The 17,616-nt window shown below is 33.2% G+C and overlaps 2 protein-coding genes across 4 annotated transcripts in view; both read right to left on the bottom strand.

Moving 5' to 3' along the window:
* The window catches only part of LOC136269516 (sacsin-like), a 35,927-nt gene extending 26,814 nt beyond the window's left edge, over positions 1 to 9,113 (bottom strand). The window contains exon 1 of the mRNA XM_066088641.1: positions 8,988 to 9,113. The gene's annotated coding sequence lies outside the window, so the exon portion shown is untranslated. The remainder of the gene's footprint in view (positions 1 to 8,987) is intronic.
* Positions 9,114 to 13,511: 4,398 nt separating this feature from the next.
* LOC136269545 (sacsin-like) overlaps positions 13,512 to 17,616 on the bottom strand; it is a 46,893-nt gene continuing 42,788 nt past the window's right edge. For all 3 annotated transcript variants that reach the window (XR_010714969.1, XM_066088637.1, XM_066088636.1), the window contains one exon: positions 13,512 to 14,698. Coding sequence is in view for 2 of the 3 variants with exons in the window: in XM_066088636.1 (XP_065944708.1) it covers positions 14,432 to 14,698 (267 nt within the window). In the remaining variant the exon portion in view is untranslated. The remainder of the gene's footprint in view (positions 14,699 to 17,616) is intronic.

The raw sequence follows: 17,616 nt of genomic DNA, 5'->3' as shown, positions 1-17,616 counted from the left end.
AATACAAATAGGAATTCCTAATTAAAGTAACTTAAAATTATTGATTACAGAAACATAATTAAGGTTATGCAATACACTTACTAAATTTGTAAAGGTGCAGTCAGACAATGCGGTTTTGCATCAGAATTTAAATTGACTTGCTCAGGTAAGTTGATTGGAGTCAATATTGTTGAGGTGGTCCAACGATACGATTTTACAATCAATTTTCTATTAATAAAACCTATTCAATATTTTTGTTGTATGGGATAAAGTCATTGTGATGTCACGATTTTCACCAGAGAGTTGATTGAAAATCGGACGCATTTCAGATTTTCAACATACTTCAGACTTTGTTTTCAACTTTCTACTCCATGTTGGTCACATGGTACAATTTTATAAGTCAAAAGCGAATCCAATGAGAAAATCTGATGGAAAATTGTATCGTCTGACCGCACCTTAAGGATTGCCTGCCTAATTACTTTTAAACGTATAGATTGAGGAAAAAGAAGACTCTTAAATCAATTATCAAATCTGCCCGAAATCATTTAACCTTCTATTTTACTTTATGTTAATTTTCTCTATTTCACTTCGTTTCTTTGTACGATCTAGCCTCAAATATTTTTAACCTTTATGTTGTCGGTCTTATATAACACCAAGCTGCATGTACAGACAAACTAATAAACACACGTTAGCGTGGAAGGATAAACATGTCTGCACAGTCTTGTTCAATCTCTACCCAGAGTTATCGTTCCTGCTTCGCTCCACTTATACCTCTGTTAACGTCTAAAAAGTAGTGCCACGAAATCATTGGTAATGGAGTATTACTCCGAGAAATAGTTCTTTGTTTGTTACCGTGATTTACCAATACATTGTTTTTATTTCAATATTTTAGCGAAGCTTTAACATCGAAATGTAGACTGAATACATATAAAACTATAATTTATAATATCATGATTGAGAATGGGTTTTGCCAAGATTCTTGGCATTTAGACCTTAACAGAGGTGTTGTAGCGCAGCGTAATACGCCCTCTGGTGAGAGATTGAGTCTTGTTGTGTTATACGACTGACAGCATCCAAAAATAAGCATTCAATGCTTACACATATTCATATACAGATGGTTATAGTATTTGTAAGATCGGAAAGTGAATGATGACTAAAGGACGGAATGACGGAATTTCGGATTGATGGAACGGGGTAACAATATATGCCCCAACCATATCATGGTGGGGAGATAAAAATAATTACGTACATATGATATATCAAACTGTAACAAAATGAAATTCTTTGTGTTGTTGTTTTCTAATTCCCCTTGGTTCACCCTTCCGGTTTATACCCATCCTTTGTGGAGCCCCTTGTTTTAAAACTTTAAACCTTGGTTCCCATGGTTACATATCAATCCTACGGGGAGCCCCTCGTTTATACCTTAAATAGTCAATTAAAAGCATGCACGGGATAGTACCCGGGAACACCAGCCAAGAGACGTGGTGGTCATCCCATCTAGTGCTATCAGGGGCCTGTCTTTAGAAAAACGTCAGGACGTATTCAATTTTTGTTCGGTTTTTTTAACAACACGCATTTGAATAGTTTTCCTGTAGTATGTTGTTCTTTTCTGTATTTTTTATCAGGGTCTCATTTGCCTTATATTTTGCCTGTAAGGTCTCCCTAACAGAACGTCAGCAGTTAGGGATATGAGAACTCTCTGTTGCTGAATTTATTATCGGCTATGGTCTCATTTTAAGTAGCCTTTGTGACAAATATAGCCAGATAAGTGTATGAGCAAGCTATGGCGGCCCATACAACGCTTCTCTTGTTCCAGATTATTCAGTTTTACATGGCGGTGACCCTTGTGGAACATTTTCATTATTCAAAGTATTTATAGAAACATCTTCATTGCAAAAGTCTAATACCTGATAATTCATATTGTGTATTTTGAAATAACATGAATATTAAGTTCTGTTGAAAGACTTTTTTGAAGCCTGGACCAGAAGTAGGCCATTCAATATGGAACCCCACCCGTACTACCTGAAATAAATTGAATATCCACGAGTTGGATCTGTTCAACGACTTCTCTTAATCTTGGACCAGAAGTCGCCCATTCCATACGGAATTTCAAAAGGGAACACGCAGTCCGATACTATAATTTGTGCCGTGCAGCTTCTAACCAAAACAAAACATTGAAATTTCGTCTGCGCAGAGGCAGAATAAATAAAAACATTAATTCTATTCAGTTATTTATCTTATATGTAATTTTTTTGGTTTTTTGTTGTTGAAATTTCTGTTTATTTATTGATTTTTTATTTAATAGTTTGGTAAAAATTTTATCCTTGTTCTTTTGTTTTATGTAAGCTCATCAGGATGCAAAATCACACATATTCACACAAAGTTAGCAACTGAGAGACATTTAGCCAGTCTGTATTATCACAGGGGCTAATGTCACGAACTTTTTGTCTTCTTACTATGTGAACACCCCATAGTATAAAACAGGCACGTAGCATCGTTTTTGAAAGTGGGGGGGGGGGGGGGGGGGGGGGAGACTCATAGACTCATCCAAAAATATCTTGACAAGCCAAAAAAAAGAAGAAAAAAAAGAAAATATTACTTTATTACTTTCCAAAATCCTGAAAATACTTACCCGGGGGGGGGGGGGGGGGGGGGGGGGGGGGGTGAAAGTTACTTTTAACTTCAGTGAACTTATTCAACATGGTCAAATAAAAGTGGGGGGGGGGGAACTCCATCTTAATTCAATTTTTTGTATGTAAATTAAAACAAAATCTTTGCTGCCCAAAAAAGTGGTGCCCCCCCCCCCCCCCTCGATGCTAGGGTTCCTGTAAAATAAACACCTTATGTATTGTGTGGTTTCATATCATTACTGACATAGTCAGCAGACAAAGAGTTCATGATTGACGAGCCCTGCACGTGGTCCAGCTATAATTAATACTTGCGGTGCCAGAAAATACGTTTATTTAAATTCAGTAAGAAAGCCCCACAGTTATGTAACTAAATGTACATATATCATTACAACACTTTAAAAAAAACAAGCACGCCAGTTTAATTCAACCTTACCTTCTGAGTGTACGTTCTAGAATGACGACACTTAAATCGATGCTGGTGCTTTTTATACTATATTGGGCTACTGCGAAATCATAACGAAAGTAGACTCGATCGTATAACTATTACAACCATATCTTGGGCAGGTCACCGTAAAACGGACTGGGTCCATATTATTTTCATGCTATCTTGTAATGTCATCGAGTTGTGCTACACGTGTTTTCATTACATCACAATCGGATGTTGGAGCTTACTCGATCTACAGCGCGTTTACAAGCGAGCGGATCCAACCAATCCAACTTTGAGGATAAATTGTTGTAGTACAAATGGTTACATAAAAAGAATTTAAAATATTTTTTGAAATTCAATTGAATTTGAAATTCAGTTTCATTTTCCCAGAGCAGGCCTGGGATCTTCCCAAGTCAAGTGTTTCTGAGAAGCGGTGACTTGGGAAGATGGAGCAGACACATTGCATCGTCAGTGGCGTAGCTACCATGTGTATGCTTATATGCCCGAGCATGCACATTTAGGGGAAAAAAGGAAGAAACTCAGTAAAAAAATAAATAAAGAAAAAAAAAAAGAATTCAAGTATTAAGGTCCATACTTAGTTATTCCATCAACCCGTTTCCGTCACCCGGTCCTGCTTTACCCGGAATCCCAGCGGTCATCGACAAAATCAATGCTAAACAAAGACGTCTTAAGTACCAAATATAGACACGCAATTTGGTCTTACAGTACCATATTAAAGAAACATTACACAATGCATATACCTAATAAAGCAGATTTATTTTGCATTTGAACTTAGTTTTACACATCATTTGAAATTCCCCCCATAGAATATCACAGCTCTATTGCTTCATTACAATAGCTTCATTACCATAAACTAGGTAAAATAAAAGCTTTGAGAAAAACAAACGTTAGTGTCAGAAATCGTCAGAATCCATGAGCCTCCGGGGCCTTCGCCCCCTGGCCCCCATCAGGCTTCGTCTTAGACCCACGGGGGGGGGGGGAGGTCATGGCGGCCCCCACACCCCCTGCACTTCATTTCTGGTCTAGCTACGCCACTGATCGTTTTTTAAATTGTGTGTGGGGAGGGGCACTGATCCAAAAAATCCTGAAAGGGGGGGGGGGGGTAGAAGTTCTATACTATACCTTAAGCTTTTCCATTTTCAATATTAATTTCCTTCCTTTCCCTTCATTTTTTTTCACATGCTCCCTTAAAAGTAGGGACCAACTCCAACTTTATTCAATTTTTAAAAATGTTTGCGGTGAGAAAAAGTGACCCCCCCCCCGATTCTACGTGGCTGTTGCCTGAGTATTGTAATCATGTTTTCTTATCTCTCTAAAAACTCGATCATTCACTTCACATTAAAAATAGTCCTAAGAGTAAAACTACCACAAAAAGTATGATATTCAAACTCCTTCTATGTTTCTTTGTATAGCATTTTCAACATATATTGATTTGAATGATTTTTTTTTAGGATTGAACAAAACAGAGCAATTTGATAAGAAATTCCATGTAATACATGCATATGAAAATCGAAGTGCAAATGATTTAAAGCCCGTGAAGATCGATTGAAGTGTAAAAAAAAGGGGGGGGGGGTCTAGAATTTGCAATTGCACACAAATGACTAGCCTTATCTAACATGTCTCAAGACTTGTTATTCTGTCAAAAGACCAAAGCGATTAATTTGTTGCCACCACTGCTAAACAAGATGAAAGATAGCATTATTATCTTACATTTACAAAAGCAATTCAACATTAATGCATGTACTTAGTGGTTCTCAAATTAAATAAAATATAATATAAAGTTATCAGATATTGTTAGCAGAATTTTTAAAAATCTAATGTGCGGAGTAAGCTTTTATCGTGAATTCATGCAATCTGACACAATCGAATTTTAAACGTGAATGAAATAAAAAAATAATTAACATTACAGGAGGTATTCTGTATAGCTGAACAATTTAGAAGTATTAAATTGGGCTGTTTAAATCTTGTCAACTTGTATTTGAAAATCAATTCTTACTCCTGAAAGAAAAAAAAATCAATACTGCACTGTACATAATGCACACCTTCCTATATTCGCTCCAAAATCGATTGTTATTCATTCTGAATCCGACGAAATGAATTCTAGTACGATCTAGTTTTAAAACGATTTTAAACTTAAAACTGCTATCAAACGCGTTGTTTAGCTATGAATAAATATATCGAATATTATTTCAAATACAAATGTAACTATATATAATTAATAATGGTCTTTTTTTAAGGGAAGGGGGATTAGATTATACTTATGAGATTTGCTTTGCGTGGATTATTTGGCACATATGTACAGTCACTGAGTGCACGATCTCCGCGAGCTGGTTAGGTTTTTTTTAAAACATGGGATAATGTACTGTATCTTTTAGAAAACAAGTTGTTGTCAAAAACGACAGTTTACACGTATTTCTAATCATAGTTATAAATACAGGGAAAAAAGATCCTGGGAAAAAGATCCGGAGAGAGAGAGAGAGAGAGAGAGAGAGAGAGAGAGAGAGAGAGAGATTAATATAAACAGTAAAATGCTTTCTTTTGGTGTTTTTCTTCTATACGGGCTGTATTTATAACATTAAGCTTTGCAAAAATAATATAATATGCTTTGGGGTTTTTTTCTGCAATGCTAAAACTATATACCTATTAATAAATATCCCTACCACATGCGCGGATCCAAAGGGAATGGGAAAATTAATAATGGGACTCTGGAAAATTTAAACAATACATTGATGAGCAGTCATATATGGGTCATTATCAAAATATGCAGACTTTTGAAAAATGTAAAACATGAGAAAATTATTGCTGAAAAAATTACTTTGATTGCAAAAAACACATTTAACAAACAATGAAGTATAACATCTAAAAATTTGCAAACATTGGAATCTACCATTTAGCTGATAATTAGACTAAAATGTAATGATTTGTAAAAATTTGGTCAGTGGTGTAACAGGCATATAGTATAGGAAAAAATTCTTAAATAAAATAAAATAATTCTTTTAAAATGATGGACATAAAGTTTATATCAACAAACTTCATTTAAAGTTGTCAGAATTAGATAACAGAAAATATTTGACACATTTACATAGTGACCAACATAACATTTGAGACAAAGTCTTGATGTTACTCAACAAATTTTTAATTTGAGCATTAAAAAGAACACAACTTGATTTTTCTTTTAATGGAGCATAAAAAAGACATTACTATAAATGCACTGGTGTTTTCAAATATACATGTATCATTGCCAGTTAAATTTATTTGGAGAAAAATGTACATGTTACACCACTGATTATTATGTTTTACCACTGACTTAAAGTTACACCAATGACCTAGCGATAATAAATAAGAGATAAGCGCATTAAATTTTGTAAAATAAACTAATCTCTATTTTTGATTGCATTTAAAACATGATAAATTTGATCTTAAATAAAAATTTTCGTACCTCATTCTTTCATAATCTGAAGAGAGATACACTGTTACACCACTTATAATCAGTGTTACACCACTGACACAAAAACGGCATGTAAATGTTTTTTTTACACGAATTCACTCATTCTTTGATGTTATATTTCATACTATTGGCATCCACACACTTTTATCTACCTTGTATCGAGTTCGAACTTTCTTTGGCTCATCAATCTCACAAACAACATCGTCAATACTATACCAGCTCATATCAATCATACATTTTGGATAATAATATTGAAATTTCTCCAATTTTCTCCAAAATCTATGCATACAACTCGTATTCACTTCCTCTTTGTTTATGTATGTTTCTTGAAGCTCAGCTAGCATTTGTTACCTTTAAGAATTTGAAAGATTTTAGTATAACATAATAGGGAATGTGAAATGTCAGTGGAATAACATATCTTATAATACACTATAAGTCATTAAAAAGTTTGATTTTTTAATAAAAATAAAATGTGGATAATTTCATTTCTTTATTAGAATAAATTTGTTTTTACTTTTATCTTTTAATCAAGTATTTAAATGAGTAAAACATAATTAGAGCACACAAAATGTCAATGGTGTTTCAAATAATGTCAATGGTGTAACAGGTCCCATTTTCCAGATTAAGAAAACACAAGTGCAATTAAATAGTCAAGCTTTCTTTATTGTGACAGTGTCTAACTTGTAAAATTGATAAATAACAATTGTTCAAAATGCTCAAAATATAAATGAAATGAAAGGAAAAGTAAAATAATTAAATAATGTAATGTGGTGTAACAGTTTTTTCAGTGGTGTAACAACAATTTTTGGTTACACCACTGACCGTTATACCACTGATGTATCCATAGTAAATGTAGCAGTATGACCCAAGAGAACAGATACTACACAAAGCTACATAGCCTATGTTATAATGTGATAAACATTCATCATTTATGTGAAAAACTTTTTTGTTATTTCATATTAGAAAACCTTAAATAGCACGTTATCCCACTGACACAGTTTACATTGTATTTTTCGGAGTATACTAACATTTTCTGCCATATTTTCTATCACAATGATGTCATCACTGATACATTTATCTTTTTAGTAGCAGGGAATGATGTCACTATGATGTGGGGGATTCCAACTGTAGTACAATATTATTTACTTGATGTATTTTAAGATATTTTTATATAATTTGCCTTGTAACACCAATGACAAAATTTTTTTGTACAAGCATATATCTCATCAAATTCATTGTTTTTAAAAGAGAACTTGTTAAGGATCATAGCAGAAATTAAAATATGAATGTTGTTTTGAAAATTAACGGTGATTTTTGGAATAAAACATCAATATTATTGAAGATATTGTAGGGTAAAGACGTTGGAAAAATTTAATGACAACATAAATTCACTGAAATCTCATAACAAATAATATTTTTTATATACTTTAAGCAGTAAAATTGTCGATTAATTTGTTCATCAATATAGGTTTAAGTTTCTAAAATCCAATGGTACTGTATATATTCCCCAGAACATTATTTTTCCCCCTTTAAATTGACACTGACACAAAAAGCTGCATATTTTGAGAATGACCCATATACTATGTTAATAATTTGATTAATAATAATGTTTTAATGTAAAAAGTGTTTGTAATGTTTGTGAAAAGTATATTTAGGATTGGAAAGTCCAGCTTTATTGTTCTAAAAATAATCATAATGATTGCATAACATTGATGCAAACAGTAAAAATTCCCTGATATATATTTAGAGTTGATGACACGTGCAGTAAGTAGGACTAATGAAATGTCATCCCCCCCCCCCCCCACACCAACACCACCACCACCACAAAAAATATTATCAAGCAATGCTACACGTAAATGGTAATTGTTGGCAATGCTTTAACTTCGATTCCATATTACGATTGCTCCAAACCTACTTAAAATAAAAAAAAAAAACCAATATTTTAAACACAAGTCAAAAAAGGGAGGGGGAGGACTCTAATGTCTATCTCTACCTATCTCAGAATCCTACTCGAGAGGGGGTGTATAGACTCGTGTCCTAAAATTTTAAGATGATTTTTTAATAACTGTTCTAAAATGATTGGGGGGGGGGGGGGTTGGTTGGTTGGTTGGTGGTGGTGGTTATAAAACAGCCAGGTGGTCAGCACCCCCCCCCCCCCCCTTCCATTGCTACGTGCGGCTTAGTCCGAAACATCTGACGTTTTCCTGGCAAGTAAATATTAAAATCGTTAAAAAAGCCAGGAAAACGTCAGATATTTCGGACTACGTGCGGCTGTTTAATTCTTTATTTGATTTTATACACAAAACAGCCCTCATGCATTTACATTATGTCATAGGCTTATAGTTTTTTTTTTATTTTCTCCCTATCACATGTTAATTATTCTCTGCGATCAACGATGTGATTAATTCTTACCTTTTATATATACGGCGTTATGTATCTGTAATTCAGTGAAGCGCAAATTGAAAAAAAAATTCAACCTTACCTTGTGAATGCACGATCTAGAATGACGACAACGATTTCAATGTCGGTAGTTTTACTTACTTTAAGTCATACTGAGAATTTATATCGAAAGTAGATATGGTTTTACCAAAACGTTCTTTTGAAAAATGATATGCAAACACAGACTTTAATTTTAATGTAACCAGTGTTTGACCGGCTTGCATGTTATCTTTCACCATGATATGATTATCAGTGTACTCTTGAATTCTGCTACACGTGCAGATTTTATGATATTCATCAAGTACGGAAGTATTATGCCGAATCGTTGGAACGTAACCTCGTTTTTTGAAAGTGTTCGGGGGATCTAATTAAGATTAGGCTTGTAAAATACTGATTAAAATCCGCTCCTCTACCATATTGTATAGCGTATCGTAAAAGTCTTTTTTTATAGTTTGATTGGTTGGGGAGGGGGGGGGGGGAGGACTCCCCCGTATTTTTCCATTCCATTTTTACATGTTTTTAAAAAAGTGGGGGCAGCCCCCGATGCAACGAGCCTGTATTATAGTCTGTCCCAAGATATTTATGCAGCACATTTGGACGAATTTTAATAAAAATACACTTACCTGTGAAAGAAGTGCAATTGAAATAGTTGAAAGGGATATTTTTTAAGATAATTTCATTGACACATTATCATCTTTCACTCGGAAAAATTCACAGGAACGAAAACAGATTCCTTACGGAGATTTATAATGGGGAATGTTTACATCTTTTCTCCATTCGGAATACACTCGGAATACATCGCGCAATATTTCAACGTTATCATCCGGGCTTGCTGCAATACAAAATCTCCGTAGACATCACATTTTTTAGCATTGTATTGAAACCTGATAAGCTAAGAGGGGCGTTTTGACTGAGAAATCTTGGAAATTTTTCATACTTTTGAATGAACATCGTTTGAATCCTGAGGTATTTATAAATATCAAGCAATTAAGCCAAATGTGAATCCAAAATATCTTGGGACAGAGTATAGATATCAAGTACATGTCCTTTTTATTATGTGTATCACGTCTTGTGTGAATGTGAAAACAAGAATTTTTATCTTGTAAAACCTGTTGCATGCATTACAATTCTCAATTTAATATCAGTTTACACAGAGATTGAGTCTTCAACCCATTAGATTTAAAAAGTCTTTTACCTTAAATGAGGCTTTAAAACTGTTGATTATTTGATACTCCATTTTGATAACACTGAATTTGGTTTCACCAATTACTAAAAACAGCGTCTATGTAAAAGAATATACATTCACAGTATGAAACATTAACATACATGCGTTCTGAAATACGTTGCCGGTCAAATAGATCGCAGTCTTTTGACCGGCAGTTCAAAATAGACGCAAATATTTAATTTGTAATAAAACAACAAAATCCCTTTGATTAGGTAATAAATGAATATGTTTAATCTGTAATAAAACAAAATTTCCTTGATTAGGTAATGATATGTTCTAGTGGCCAAATGATAATGAAGAAATAATAAAAAGAAAACTATACCAGAGGATCAAACTCTTAAAATTCAAACCTGCCATCCTTCTTCACGCATGCGTACCGAGCGCAACGCTAATTTGACTGCACAGCCTGGTGTGTTATAGGCCCAATAATATCCAAAAATGAACATTCAATGCGTAATTATATAAATTTATTTTTTGCTTGATATTTATTTGGTATGAACTATTTTTGTATCGTCGCTTTAAAGCAATTATACATGCTCTTTGTCAGGGGTATAAATAACAGATGGAACAGCCACATCGCATGCCATTTAGTGCGCGCCTCTGCAGCTAAACAGATAGTAAATGAAACTTTGCCAGGAAAACCCTTTTTATAATAATAAAAAAAGATATGATTTAACGATTATTTTCAAATGTAAATATCAAATTCGTAAGATTTATTCGAAAGCATCATTAAATCTAACAAGCATTCTGAGAGTATTGCATAAGCAATACACGTCTTCTACCGGTTTGTAGAAATTTGTGAAAACAATGCACTGTTATGCAGAGTATCATTTCCTATCGTCTCAACAGACCAACCCGATAACGAACCCGATTGTATTGATACAAAAATTAAAAAATTGGAATATAAAAAATTAATTTTCTCGAAAATATGACAACCAGGCGCTACAAAAGTGTAAACTTGATCTGTAGTTTGACATTTTGAAGCTATTCAGCAATTTTCATATTATTCCTCAAACGCATAAAGAAAAAAAGTGTGGAAAACCGAAGTGGGACAGATAGACGGACGGACAGACAGACGGACGGACGGACGCAGAGGAAAGCTATAGTCCCCTCCGGTGAAAACCGGTAGGGGACTTACAATAACATATTCATTTATGTTTACTTCTGCTCACTCGCCGTGATCATGATTGACGTGTTATTGAACATTGAACGTTACAGACATAAGTGAATGTAAATATTATTGGTTCAATTAAATGAACTGACAAATTAAAATAGTATAGATGCCCCTTTTCTCAAAGGTGTAGGGTCATTTTAATTTTACGACTTAGTTCAAACCTTTAAATGAAAAAGCTATGTAAATTATAAAATGCTCAAAAATATGTATGGAAACTCTTGCATTATCCAGAAGATCCCATCTCTATTTTATAAAGTACATTTTTTTTTTTACAGAAAGACATTCTTCTATGTATAAAAGTTTTCGATTGATTTGTACTTTAATGATTCTTCTAGAATACTGAGACTTTGTATCAAAGATTCTAAACTGGAGGAAATTACAGACCTAATGGCTGAGAAAGAAATCAGACTTCAAACCCCATTAGAAGAAATGGATATTTTACAGCAATGAATATCTGACTTTGCAAGTGATGTTATTCTAAGGCTTTTATAAAATAAGTGTTGAATCTGTTAAGATCTTTCACAAATACTATACCTGCATTTGCCTTTTTTTTAATATATAAAACTGAAACATTGACTGTTCATGTAATTATTACTATATACTTATATATTTGCTATAAACTATTTTAATTGTCTGAATGTGTAGATTTCGTATTGAACTGGGAGATCAGTTGATTTCAGATCTATGCAACTAATAGAGTCTCTTTGAATTTTTGATACGAGTTTAAAGTAAATCCGCATTTGAAACAGCCATATGCCATCAATCAATAAAGGATTTTTTGTAAAAGACATTGTTGTGAAAAGAGAACTAACTACATGTATACTCAATCATATTTAATCATGTGATTACCATTTCCTTTCGTTGAATGCAATCATTAAACAAACATTTTGAAAACTGAATACCGTACAAATGTAGCAATTCTTTTTCTTGATAATTTATCATCTCAGATAAGTCTTGGTTTTGAACAACATCTATACTATTATATTAAAATAATAGACTCGAATTTTTGGTCTTTAATACCGATAAATCGGAAGAATACTGTCTTTTGTTTTATATATTCTAAACGAAAGATTACCAATTTGTTTTTATTTTTTCTCAGTTAAACTTCGCTTATTAATAATCAACGTAAAATCCTCAAAAAATTCCGGAAATCATCTGGAATTTTTTTTATTTTACAATCGTGCGCTTGCGCAATACATTCACGCTAACGGGATCTTTATTTTTTGTTTCACTCAGAAATGATAATACAAATACGGGTAAATTTTCATTGGAAATTTGCTATGTATATTAATGATTTTTTATGAGAGAAAGTATAAAATAACAAGTATACATATCAACTAAGTACTTACTTTTGTCTTCGTGATGACAAAAATATTTGATTACATTTAAAAAAAAAATATTCACATTATATTTCTTAGGAGAATGAAGATGGAATATATTTTATCGTAAAAATGAATAATGTCCTACAGACCCAGTTTTACCAGGGACGTATATACTACTTAGTATATACGTCCCTGGTGTTACGATAGAATGCGTTCCGTGTATTGTCTCTGTAGCAAAGAAAATACGTGTACGTTGGTGGAAAAAGTGTTGAATTCTTCCGTTATATGGATTAATTTTTTTAGATGAAAGGTATTTACAGTCTCAAAAAAGTTTATGATGATGAATTTGACTGTTATTTTCAAGGCAACTTAATTTTCTCCAAAATCGTTCCGGAGCGATTCTGCAATTTTCTGCTACATTACGGGTATATGGGAGGCATTCTAACTATGGTGAGGGCCTTTGCCGAGATACGGTTAGATTATTCAAACTAAGGAAAGTGTAGTGAAACTAACAGCATTATTGTAAGCTTATAGCTTTGTTACGTAAATGTCAATACTACGGTGTGTCGATGTATATATTTCGTAAATGTCAAACCGTGCACGCACAGGTCAAAGTCTAGTATTTTATATTTTAATAAGTATATTTTACACTATCATATAATTATATAATTAAAATTCCATGAATCCTTAACAGAGCGTTGCATCATACTCAGATGAGCATCAAGGCCCTTAGACCCCTTGAATTATCTATAAAATACTAGTATTCCTGTATAGCCAAATTCATTAAGAAACAAAATGTAAATCTTGATCAAAATATACTGCAGCTGGATATATATAGTATCTCAACAATATTTTATTTTGAATTTTACAAAGACATTTTATAATAATTTAAACATGTCTAACACCAGTATATGCCTACATGCTTAATCTGGTATAATAGTTCTTTGCAATTTTATATAGTTAACAAAACATATAACTGGACCACCACATATAACACTTTCCAGTAAACGAATACGTGAGAACATGTAATTTTAAATGTCACAATTGTATACATACAAATTTACATATATTAACTGGTAATCATTTATAGTTAGTTAAAAGAAAATTCGATATGTGTATGTTTGCATGCAAATGGATCATAATCACATATAAGTTTTGCAATTACACAGCTAAAGAAAAAGAGATTGTAGACATAGCTTCCATACAAGTAAATTAAAAAAAATCATTATGCATTCAAAAACTTTGTCACCAAATGTACATTTCCTGATACACAATTTGATTGAATGATTGCAACATACTTCCAAACGTGAATCTATATTGATGTACATTAATTTCATATTTACAACATTAAAAAAAATGAAATAATAATGAAAATATACACCATTCAACCCATCATATGATCTGAAGGAATCTAACAATCTAAAATTAAGCATAATACAAAACTAAACATAGTCACATGGATTTATTGCTACAGTAGTATGATGCTTTTATAGCCAGTTGCAAGCTTATCTAAGACAGGGTCGCCTTAAATATAATAACATTTTTATAAAACAACGTATATACAAAATAATATATCAAAAATACAAAACTAAACACTTATACATACATTAAACTTATTAAATGTATGCAAAACCAAATCATACAAATATTATAGTGTATTTTCGGTAATACTTCAAGTCTCCCATTCATCAAAACTGTGTACTTCCATTCTTACACAATAATGTGTTGTTTCTTCTCTCCTTTTAAAGAGTCAATACTGAACTATATCATAGACACTCATCTACTTTTTCAATAATCTGGTTGGCTAGTTCCCTGGCTTTGCTGGCTTGGGCTCTGGTATAGGCCTTTGATGGTTGATGACCGCCCTCTGGATACCTCATCCTCTTTGGTCCTTGGGTCAAAGTATGCAGCTCCCTAGCCAGGCATCGCAGTTCTTCAGGGCATGATTTAGGAAGACGTGAAAGGTCTTCAGAGCGATTTACTCTATTAGTATCTTCGTTGTATTGCCATGCTGTCAGAGCTTTTTCTGCCGACTACAAATAAAAAGTGTTTAAAAGGTGAACAAATTAAATGCAAAGTTTTTAATGTGTTTATCATTAATGTAAAATATATAAAGGGAGGGTAAACTAGCTGGCAATTAAAAAGAATATTTAATACCAATAGGAATGATAAAATCAGCTTAAAGGAGTCATAATACCAAATATCTGGACATTGTAGTAGATAACATGTATATCCTGAATAAAACATTGGTACTCACAGATTACAAAGCTAACCGACACGAGGCTTCACCTTTATAAGGCATCACATTTTTAAAACCACCTTTATCATATTATATGAAAATCATAGTTAATGATTTTGGATATTTATAGATACTGTTCATTTCATAAGGTGTTTTCAGATACAATGTTTATCAGTACACTAAATATAAAAAAAAGATTCTATGCAATATTGTATCATATGATAAATCATGAAACAATATAATTCTATAATATATAATGATACAATAATTATAGCGAGTGCAGCTCGCCGGCGCGCAGCGCCGGTGCGAAGCGAGCTCTTCCGGCAAGGCGTGTGTGAATAGAAAATTTGGACTAGTTGCACATTCATTCAATAGATATTTTTTGGCGTCAGTAAATCGGACCAGTAATGCATTGTTTTAATCGTCCCATTAGTTCCCTATACTCATGGCAATTTTTATCACTTCACACTCTCACGAGACAATATAAAAGCAATAACGATGTATACGACATCCAGTCTCTGTTACCTCTAAAGTTCACATCAGTAAACTCTCAATAAAAAATAATCGAGTTACGTCACAATGGTTTACACATTGATCCGATAGATTTCTTCGGCGTCAGTAAATTTTGACCCACAATTCATAGTACCAATGGTTTCCAACCTCACGTTCTCGCGATAATCAAAGTGAAAATTTTGAGAAGCATATAAGATGTGTAATTTTTAAGAACATAATGCTTATTAAGTAAATAAAACAGTGTAGTTCGCGTACTTAGATTTCTCAGGGGAGTTTAAAAGAGTCAGACGGCACTTAACCGTGAACTTTGACGTCACAATAAGGGAACAAGATATCTGTGAGCCAATGCTCACTAGTGATACCCCCGCTCTGATGTGAATATGCAAAATAAGCAAAGTCGACATTTAACAGAAAGCTGGCATCCGATTGGTACAGAAATATATCCCACAATATAGCATGCCTAAACAAACACTGTGTAAAAATTTCAAGCATCTCCGATAAATAGCTGCCGAGAAATCTTTGACGAAAATTTGTTTGAAAATTTTGGCAAAAAATAAACAAAGTCATTATTTAACAGGAAGTTGACGTCCGATTGATACAAAAATATATCCCACAATATGGCATGCCAAAACAAATAGTGTGTTAAAATTTCAAGCATCTGCGATAAATAGCTGCTGAGAAATCTTTGACGAAAATTTGTTTGAAAATGTTGGCTAAAAATAAACAAAGTCGTCATTTAACAGGAAGTTGACACCCGATAGGTACAAAAATATATACCACGATATGGCATGCCTATACAAATATTGTGTTAAAATTTCAAGCATCTGCAATAAACAGTTGCTGAGAAATCTTTGACGAAAATTTGTTTGAAAATTTTGGCTAAAAAATAAGCAAAGTCGTCATTTAACAGGAAGTTGACGTCTGATTGGTACAAAAATATATCCCACGATATGGCATGCCTAAACAAACACTGTGTTAAAATTTCAAGCATCTGCAATAAATAGTTGCTGAGAAATCTTTGACGAAAATTTGTTTGAAAATTTTGGTTAAAAAATAAGCAAAGTCGTCATTTAACAGGAAGTTGACGTCCGATTGGTACAAAAATATATCCCACGATATTGCATGCCTTAACAAACACTGTGTTAAAATTTCAAGCATCTGCGATAAATAGTTGCTGAGATAAATGTGACAGAAATTTTTGTTACGGACGGACAGACGGACAGACAGACACACAAGGGTAAAACAGTATACCCCCTCTCCTTCGGAGCGGGGGTATAAAAATAACTGGGAGGGGGGGGGCTAGTATGCCTTTGACTCCAACTTCTCAATCTTGCAAACGTACATTACGGAACAATTATGTTTCCTGCGAAAAAAAGTGGGGGGGGGGGGGGGGGGGCTGAACCCTTCATTCTGCTATGTGCCCCCCCCCCCCCCCCGGTTCCGACGCCTTTGCTTCAGGTCTTTAGCAGTTCAATGGTTTCTTTATTTTCACTTTCATTTTATACATGCGACAAATTCCAAGGGGGGGGGGGGCGCAATTCCATGTTCTTTTAATATGGTAAGCAAATATTTTTAAGCGTAAATTAAGGAAAAAATTAAAAATTATTTTTTTTAAAAAGTGGAGGGGGGAAATCCATGATAAGTCGATTTTCTATGTGTAAATTGAAAAAAAAATATTTTTTTTAACAAGGGGGGGGGGGTGCTCTATAATGATTCAATTTTTATATGCAAGTTTAAGAAAAAATGTCTACTGCAAAAAAAGGGGATGAACCGACCTCATGCGTCAACGGTGCGACCGTTGAGCCGAGCACAACATGTGATCAAACAATGAATTATGATAAATCAATAAAAATAAAATTAACATCGTAAATGAATTTGATTGCAAAATAAAATAAAACATACATATTTTTCAGTAAATTTTCATTATTCATAGTTTATAAGATTTGTTATAATTTATTTTTTTTAAGGAATGAATTCAATATTTATTTGTTTTATACGATATAAAATGGTTTGGGGCAGTTTACGCTTTATAAAACGCCAAGCGGTTTATAAAAAAGCGTGAATGAATTCAATATTTATTTGTTTTATACGATATAAAACGGTTTGGGACAGTTTACGCTTTATAAACCGCAACGCTGTTCATAAAAAAAGCGTAAACTGTTTCAAACCATTTTATATCGTATAAAACTAATAAATATT

Source organism: Magallana gigas, chromosome 6 (genome assembly GCF_963853765.1).
Source record: "Magallana gigas chromosome 6, xbMagGiga1.1, whole genome shotgun sequence".
NCBI lineage: Eukaryota > Metazoa > Mollusca > Bivalvia > Ostreida > Ostreidae > Magallana > Magallana gigas.
This window is presented reverse-complemented; position numbering and strand designations above follow the sequence as displayed.